Below are 8,132 nucleotides of genomic sequence, written 5' to 3'. Positions count from 1 at the left end.
TTTCTGAAAAAAAAATTTTTTGAAAAAATTTTTTTCAGAAATTTTTTTTTTTTGAAAATTTTTTTTTCAGAAAAATTTTTAGAACTTTTTTTTAGAATAAAAAATTTAAAAAAAAAAAATTTTTTTTTTGAAAATTTCTTTTTCAGAAACTTTTTTTGAAAAAATTTTTTTCAGAAAATTTTTTTTTCAGAATTTTTTTTCGAAAAAATTTTCTGAATTTTTTTTTTTTTGAAAATTTTTTTTTCTGAAAAAAAACTGCAACAACTGGATTTTTGTTTTACCAGAACGCACCTCTGGGAACGTCCAGGCTGGCGTGGACCGGCGGCTGCTGGGCATCTTTGCTGCGTAGCTGCGCGCTGAGCTTCTGGAGGGAAGTGTCTCTCTGTCTGAGAGCCGACTCCAAACTGCAGATCCGCTCCATGTGCTGCTCCGCCAGAGTGGTCTGACACCAGCACACGAGACATTGGACTGAGTACACGCACACTGCCAAACCACAGCACTGTGATGTGTGGTCTCACACTGGGGGGCAGGGGGGGGGCTCTGCTGACACCACCATCTCATCGGAGGGCCACACAACCACGGCGACCAGATTAGGTTATTAATAACTTCAATGTTAATTATCACTGGGAATTGAACCAGTGATCTCTTTGCTGTAAGGCGAGAGTGCCAACCACTTGACCACTGTGACAGTCAAAACATTCAAACACTGTAGTTTCTACAAAACTGCTATTTTCTTTAAACAGAATAAATAAAAAAATACCCCCGCCGCCACACAGGAAGTTCGTGTAATGTGTGTGTGTGTTCACCATCTTGTCCAGGTCTCTCTGGACGTTGCTTTTCTCCAGGTGAATCTTCTCGTACGCCTGGATGACCTCCTCTAACCTCTCCTCTCTCTCTTTACTCTTCTGCAGCTGAAACAACAACAACAACAACAACAACAACAACAACAGTTGTACACCGTCACTGTCACAGACCACCGCGGTGGTAACAATGACTCAGTCAATGAACAATGTCAATTACAGGACGGGGGAGACGACATCAGGCTTCGATGTGAGGAACTTGATCGACTGTGACTTACAGTAAAAATCTATCAACGCTACGGTAACTATTGACTATGTCACAGTAACGAGCTGCACTGGCACAGGGACACTGACGGTGGAGCAGTACTTCAAAGTTCCACCAGGTGGAGCCAGGTGAGGAAGACACTTTCGGTCAGGTTCGGCTGTGACTGTGGGGCAGTGTTTACCTCCTGAGTCAGAGAGTTGACCCTCTGCTGTAGGTTGGTGGTCTCTGATTGGATCACACTGGTCTCCTTCATGATTGGTCCACAGGAGCAACACACCAGCCTCTCCTCGCCAAATTCACTGATCATGGGAAACTGAGGGGAAGAGGTGAGATGATAAATACTCTCCTTCTCCGTGTGTGTGTGTGTGTGTCAGTGTGTGTGTGTGTGTCGAGGTTCTCCACCTTGATCTCGTAGTGCTTCAGTTTCCTCTTGATGCTGCTGTTCTCTCTCTCCAGACTGGCCAGTCGCGTCTTGATGTCATGATACGCGGCCGCCAGAGCCAGTCCCGAGGACGGATACATGTCGTCCGGCAGCCGATTGGCCGACCAACTGATCCCGGGAACGACCATGTCGTCTCTCAGCCCATCGCCCCCTCCCCCTCCCAGCAGTCCCAGCTCTCCTCTGCCGAACAGATCCATCATCAGTTAGCTGCGAGAAGAACAGACAAAAAAAATAAATCTTTGAAATTGAATCATGGCAATAAATCTGTCATCATTTTTGAGATTTAATTTTAATTAATTAAATCAGAAGGTAGAGAGAGAGAGAGAGAGAGAGTGTGTGTGTGTGTGCAGTTTCAGGACAACCACAGTATCAGAGGAAGAGGTCAAATCATTTCAGCTCAAACTCCTACTCCTGCTGCCTACTCACCACGTCTCCTCACTTCCTGTCTCCCACCCACACGTGTCCGTGTACTCACACACACTCTCTCACACACACTCACACACACACACACAGCGGGGGCCATATGTCTTTATCATATGGTGGTATCACTTATTGATGCACTGACGGTCGGCGTTACCCATAATTCCCCTGCAGTGAAGAAAAGATCCAGCGGATCATCTCCATATTTTGTTACAGCTGTAGTGATGACATCACAGAGTCTTTGAGCTAATTCTCACTAGAAATGATGAAAACATCGTACTCCGTTAGCAAAAGAACAAAACAAAAAAAAACAAACAACCAGCAGGTGGCAGAGCTGTTGTGGCCAAACATCTGGTTCATGTATCAAACTTGGCTCAAGTTATGTCCAAACTTGTCGGGGCAGTGGACGAAACTCATGGACCGAGGCAATTCAACTGCATTTATAGCGCCCTCTGCAGGGGATCAGTGAAACCCAGCGCTGACTGTCAGACATGAAGACGTTCACAGAGAGTTTGACCAATTAATAAATCAGTGAAATGTTCAGTAGTGACAAGGAGGAGGCTGACACACACACACACACAGAGAGAGAGAGAATATAAGTGGATGAAAATGAGGTCAGGAGGAGAACTGTGTGTCCCACTAACATGATCACGTGACAGTTCCTACATGTAGAACACGTGCTCCGAGTCGTTCACGGTCGGAGCAGCGACTGCAGTCATTTCACCACCGACGCACGTCTCTGTCTGTGGCTGTAAATATGACACAGCAGCTACAACGACACTGATGCAGACTTTTCTGGAAGGGCTGCATGTGTAAAAGCAAACGTAGCACCAGACACTCCAGAACCACTAGTAACGGTGTAGTAAAAACACCCACCCACTAACACCCACGAACATCTCCAAACGTTTCCTTCCACTGAGGAGGAGAGCCGCGTCGTTTCCTTTGTCTCGTAATGAAACATTTTCAAACCGACAATGAGTCAAATATTTAAAAAAACAAAACAAAAAACAGATTGACTACTACGTGTTCAGGGTACTGAAGGTATTTGTTAAACATTAAAAAAACAAAAAGGGAAGAAAAATATTTAAACGTAAAAATACAAACGTGGGAAAAATGAAATTATGAGACATGGTAAAAAGACAAAAACAAACAAAATACTCTGGACATGGTAAAAAGACAAAAACAAACAAAATAATACTCCAGTTCTAACAAGGAATCCACACAGCACCTACTGGACACTTCAGGGCCACCATAGTTTCCTGTCCTGTCTGTTGGACAGAGGCTTTTCTCCTCACCAGGTTTGACGAGTGTCTGTCCAGGTGCAGAGTAAAAAAACAAACATGAACCTCAGCCTCCTCCTCTGCTCTCTCTCTCTCTCCACCCACACCAACAGCAGCTCCTCACGGCCTTCGCGTCAATCAAACAGCACCGTCACAGCTGCTCCTCACCTCACTGGACTTCACCCAGCTGCTGTGACAAAGACCGACCAAGATAGCGTTCACTACATCAGCCGTGTTCACACTGATGACACGGAGAAGTCTCGCTCCTCTGTGAGGACTTTCATCAATTCATCCTCCTGCACTGACTCTCTTATAAAGAGGGAAGAAAAATCATTTAAAAAAATGAGTGAAGGACAAAGGAAGGTGTGCAAAAATAAAAATATAAAAACTTGTTTTGTTTATATTTCTGCACATTAACATTTGTATTTCTGCACATTTTTGTATACATTTCTGTATCTTTGTATATATATATAGTTATGCTTCATTTCTGAGGGTTAAATAAAATCTGATCAAATCTAAGGAAACAGCTCAACCTTGGACACAGACAGGACCATAGAACCGGTCAGAGCTGCTGGAGACACAGAGACCAGTCTGAACTGGTTCTGGTCATCAACAGCAGACACCTGCAGAAGTCAACACATCTGTCTGAGGACCGAGGCCCAGAGTGTCCTCTGGACTGAGACAACCCCGCGGGGGGGCGGGGCGGGGGGGGGGGGGGGGGGGGGAGGGGCAGGGGCAGGTACGGGGCAAGATGGAGGCAAAACATTCACAAGGACTTGTCATTGTTATTGTTGGACACCAGGGAATCTGACCGGGACAGAGAAGACGATACAGGAAAACCGAGCGACACCTGAAGGCAACACACACGCATCGACGCTGTTAAATCACCTCCGCTGCTCAGACAGCAACACATAAACAGTTGATCAATGTTGGAGTCAGGAGAACCGGATGTTCACATTCATGCATCAGTGAGCAGCAGCAGCAGCATTAGCATCAGCATCATTAGCAGCAGCAGCAGCAGGGACTCGGAGCCTGGGTGTTCTTACCTTCGCAGTGCGGTCTCATGTTAGCTTCTCTCCCTGTGCTATGATAAAAGGCTGTTGGCCATCGCAGCGTCGCTGCTCTGCCGCTAGACTCCGCTGTTGCCGAGTCTCATCCCGATGACATGTTTCCACACTAACACTCAGAGGCGCTAAACTGGCCATTTTCTGCGGCGGTAAACGCGCACACGGACACGCGTGCACAGTCGTGTTGTGGGGAAATCGGACACACACACACTCAGACACACACACACACGCAGGTTAATCACCGTTAAAGCCGCATTACTTACGTGCGTGGAGGAAGAGTCAGAGTGGGGGAGATGATGGAGCTGATGAGGAGGGTCGTCATGACTGGAGTCGGACTTCAGCACTGGAGGATGCTGCCCTGTGTAAGAGTGTGTAGGTGAGAGAGAGAGAGGGAGAGAGGGGGAGGGAGGGGGGGGGAGAGAGAGGGGGGTGGGGGAGCCATGGCCGGATCTGCAACCTTAAATTGAGGGGTGGGGGCAAACACATTTTTTTAAATGATTTTTTTTTTTTTAAAAAAGGAATGCGTTAATTTCGTTATCTAATTTGTAAAATAAATAAATAAATCAGATTACGATTTTAACGCATGTGAAGAACGATTCAATAATTTCACCGTTCATTCGATTATCGTTGCTCTGATTCACGTTAGTTTTTTTTTACACAGACTTATGGGAAAAACTTTACTGAAGCTCCTACAGTACAAAATACCACTGAGGTGTGGGGGATACATGTACCACTGATGGTACACGGGCGCCTTCTAGTGGTACGTGGGGTCAAGACAAAAATCACTTTAATTTTTTTTTTTGTCAAAACCTTTAAATCTGCCGTCAAGATGTTTTTTTATTGGACGAGTCAAAAAAAAACAAAACAAAATCTGTAAACTGAAATAACTTTCTATTTAAATCAAATATACTCACAGCCCAGTGTGTGACATGACCTTTGAAGATTTTAGATTACTATAATTAGACCATTCTCAAATTAATTAAATTGCACAAAACCTTGACCATAATAGATTTTCCTCTTTTCTTCTTCTTCTTCGTATCAGTGAACGTCCCGCACCAAGCTCACCTCCATCTTTGTTTAGTCCAGTAGACGGAGACTGAAGATCACACTTCATGTTTGTCTCTGGGCCGTCAGGACAGTCTTCTCTCTGACATCACCAAATGTCCTGTACGTAAATGTTCACCGCGTAAAATCTGTCAAAGAGTCAACTTCGTTTCTTCCATGTCAGTACAGAACAGATCAACGTTGACGCCTCAGTCCTGAAACATCTTTAAAAACAAAACAAAAAAAATCCAAAGTGAAACATCTTTAAAAACAAAACAAAAACACCAAACCTGTTCCTCATCATATGTCCAGAGAACTTGGTCGTTCAAAGACAGAGTTCCTCACACTGGTGGAGCAGGAACTCCAGAATTCCTAGCGTGCCGGCTCATTCCCATGCTAAAATGTTTACCCTGATGGCCGAGGGGGCCAGACTGGGGTCTGAAGACTTGGCCTTCTTGATGATGATGTTCGACTTCCTGCTGGCTCCGTAGATCAGTTTATCTGGAATCCCGACCTCCTTGATTTCCTGGAGCACTTTGTCCTTGTGCTCTTCGATGCGTCCAAACTTCACCGCGTTTGGATCGGCCTTCCAGATTTCCTTCCTGCCCTGCTCCGCCTGCGTGCGCATGTTCAGGTCCACCACGGTGCTGTCGTAGCGAGCCTGTCTCATCTTCTCTCTCTCCACGTGCCTCTGTCGCCACTTTCTCTCGTTCTCGTCCTTCAGCTGCTGGTAGTGACGGTTGATCTCCATCGCCCTCATGTCCATGATCTTCTGCTCCTCCTCCTGTTTCTTCTTCGTCTCCATGATTTTGCTGTTCTGTTGGGTGATCCTCTCCATCAGTCTCTGCTGGGCCTCTTTCTTCTTCTCGTTCGCCTTGCGGTCGTGCTCTTTGTTGAGTTCATCTACTTTGCTCATACTCTCTTTGTCGAGTTTCTTCTTCAGCTCCCGCAGCTTCTTCAGCTCTATGATGTGGCCGTACTGCTTGCGAATATTCTTCCTCTCTTTCTCCAAAAAGTCATTGCGCACCTTCTCTCGCTTGTCAATGGTGTCCCAGAACTTCCTGTTGATGCCGTTTGGGTCGTCGAAGTCGAAGTCACACCCCTTTCCGACCGATTCCCTTAATTCTGCGTTTTTCAAAATCTGCTCCTCTCTAACGGCGTCGCACTTGGTTTCTCTTATCGCATAATCGATCTGCCGGATGTCGTTGTCTTCAGCCAGCCGGACCAGCATGGGCTGCGACGCGATCATTCGGGCCTTCTCGGGGTCGTACAGCGTACGTCTGTTAGCTTTCGCTTTCTTCTGGGAGACCGTGTTTTTCCATGGTGGCGGTGGAGTCAGCTGCCGTACAGGTAGAGGTTCTGGTTCCTCAACAGGGACGGGCTCCGGCTGGGTGCAGCACAGTCTGGGGATCCTTTGTTTCATCGCTTGTTTGGCCGGGAAGTTTCTTAACAGCGCTTGTGAAAATAAATCCCCGACTCCACCTTTGATTTCTTCAGGTTTCCTTCCTTTCATCTTGGTTGAGTGACATCATCACTGTCCTTTAATGTCCCTTGATTGGATTTTACATCCTTCAGTTGCATCACTGCCATCTGTAGGTCATATCTTGAACAGTGTTAATTTGAGCAGTAACTCAGAACCAGTCAGAATTACTTCATTCATCCCCGGGGTGAAATTATTTTCTGACAGAAGTTAGAAAGTGTCTCCAGAAAGTAAACATGTAACAATAACAAGCCCCAAAATTGTCAAAAGAAATAACAGATAAATATTAAAGTAAACATGTAACAATAACAAGCCCGAAAAATTGTCAAAAAAAATTCAATTCAATAAATTGTTTTAATTTACTTGCATTTTAGTTTAAATCAACCAACTTATCCAATATTTTTTTTAGCTGACTAAAATAAAAGTAGATTTAGTCACCACATTGACACTAGTGACATCTGGTGGCGTAGAGGAAATTAATGATTAAAATATGCAATTACAGAACAAAAATGTTCTCCTCTAGATCAGTAGTTCACCACCTTTCTAGGTGGTGAACTACTGATCTAGAGGAGAACTTGATAAACTGCTGCAGAAACAGCCAGCAGCGTGGCGCTGACCCTGACCGCCCACGGAGCGCCGCACCTCAGGTGGTGGTAATCGGTGTACAGAGCGACGAGGTTGTCCGGGATGTTACACAGGTTGTTGGAGATGCAGCCGTGCACGGTGACATTGAGGTTATTTTTGGTCACTGCAAAGGAAAACGACACCAGGGATTTGTTTCAAAGAAATAAAAAAAAAACATTAAATAAAAACGACCAGATGTAAAGTTAAATCATTCATGATGTAATTGACCGAGGCTCCTGTTGGTTGAGTGACATCATCAACCAACATCAACTTAACTAGAAGACCTAACAGATGTAATACCAGAGGAATTGTTTGTTTCTTCCACTAGGTGGCAGCAGATGGCTAACAAAAACTAAGAAAAAAAAATGAGATTCTGAGCTGAAGAAGATCTTTCTGTGCTTCTTCAATTTCTGTGAGTATATCATTTGTTCAACTAAACAGGCCCAGGTACTGAGTAAGTAAACAGAGTTAACTGAAGATCATTATACTTCATTACATATACTTTTTGTGTCATTTCTGGTTGGTGGTGTTTTGGTTGGATTTCTCTTTTTTGTGTCATTTCTGGTTGGTGGTGTTTTGGTTAGATTTACTAGGTACTGTAGTAACTCACTGTTGGCGGAGAAGCATCGGTTCTCCACTCCTCGACAAGCCGTGGTGCTGTTGCAGCTTCCTGTCTCGGTGGCTTCAGCACTGTCACCACCTGGACACTC

General features: G+C 45.0%; 2 protein-coding genes across 3 annotated transcripts; both read right to left on the bottom strand.

Annotated features, from left to right (window-relative positions):
• Positions 1-272: 272 nt before the first annotated feature.
• LOC107989881 (TANK-binding kinase 1-binding protein 1-like) lies at positions 273-5,566 on the bottom strand. Of its 2 annotated transcripts, XM_017040585.2 has the most exons (6): positions 5,340-5,566; positions 4,538-4,632; positions 1,468-1,714; positions 1,247-1,378; positions 807-911; positions 273-442 (listed from the first exon to the last, which is right to left on the bottom strand). In XM_017040585.2, the coding sequence occupies exons 3-6, from the start codon at positions 1,705-1,707 to the stop codon at positions 278-280; spliced, it is 642 nt and encodes a 213-aa protein (XP_016896074.1). In that variant the 5' UTR covers positions 1,708-1,714; positions 4,538-4,632; positions 5,340-5,566; the 3' UTR covers positions 273-277. The 2 variants fall into 2 exon arrangements, with proteins under 2 accessions (XP_016896074.1, XP_024920042.1); XM_025064274.1 differs by lacking the exons at positions 4,538-4,632; positions 5,340-5,566 and adding an exon at positions 4,254-4,526.
• A 12-nt stretch (positions 5,567-5,578) lies between these two features.
• Positions 5,579-8,132, bottom strand: LOC103393545 (golgin subfamily A member 6-like protein 1). The gene is made up of 3 exons (XM_025064273.1): positions 8,033-8,132; positions 7,441-7,546; positions 5,579-6,908 (listed from the first exon to the last, which is right to left on the bottom strand). The coding sequence occupies exon 3, from the start codon at positions 6,829-6,831 to the stop codon at positions 5,704-5,706; it is 1,128 nt and encodes a 375-aa protein (XP_024920041.1). The 5' UTR covers positions 6,832-6,908; positions 7,441-7,546; positions 8,033-8,132; the 3' UTR covers positions 5,579-5,703.

Source organism: Cynoglossus semilaevis, chromosome 17, assembly GCF_000523025.1.
Source record: "Cynoglossus semilaevis isolate Cse_v1.0 chromosome 17, Cse_v1.0, whole genome shotgun sequence".
Classification (NCBI taxonomy): Eukaryota; Metazoa; Chordata; class Actinopteri; order Pleuronectiformes; family Cynoglossidae; genus Cynoglossus; species Cynoglossus semilaevis.
The sequence above is the reverse complement of the archived record's forward strand: the minus strand, read 5'-3'. Positions and strand labels throughout refer to the sequence as shown.

Coding starts and splice junctions, on each gene's coding strand:
- LOC107989881 (XM_017040585.2), bottom strand. CDS start 1,707: ATGATGGATCTGTTCGGCAGAGGAGAGCTGGGACTGCTGGGAGGGGGA. Junction 912..1,246: donor TCAACTCTCTGACTCAGGAG/GTAAACACTGCC, acceptor TTGTTGTTTCAG/CTGCAGAAGAGTAAAGAGAG. Junction 443..806: donor AGAGAGACCTGGACAAGATG/GTGAACACACAC, acceptor TGCTGGTGTCAG/ACCACTCTGGCGGAGCAGCA.
- LOC103393545 (XM_025064273.1), bottom strand. CDS start 6,831: ATGAAAGGAAGGAAACCTGAAGAAATCAAAGGTGGAGTCGGGGATTTA.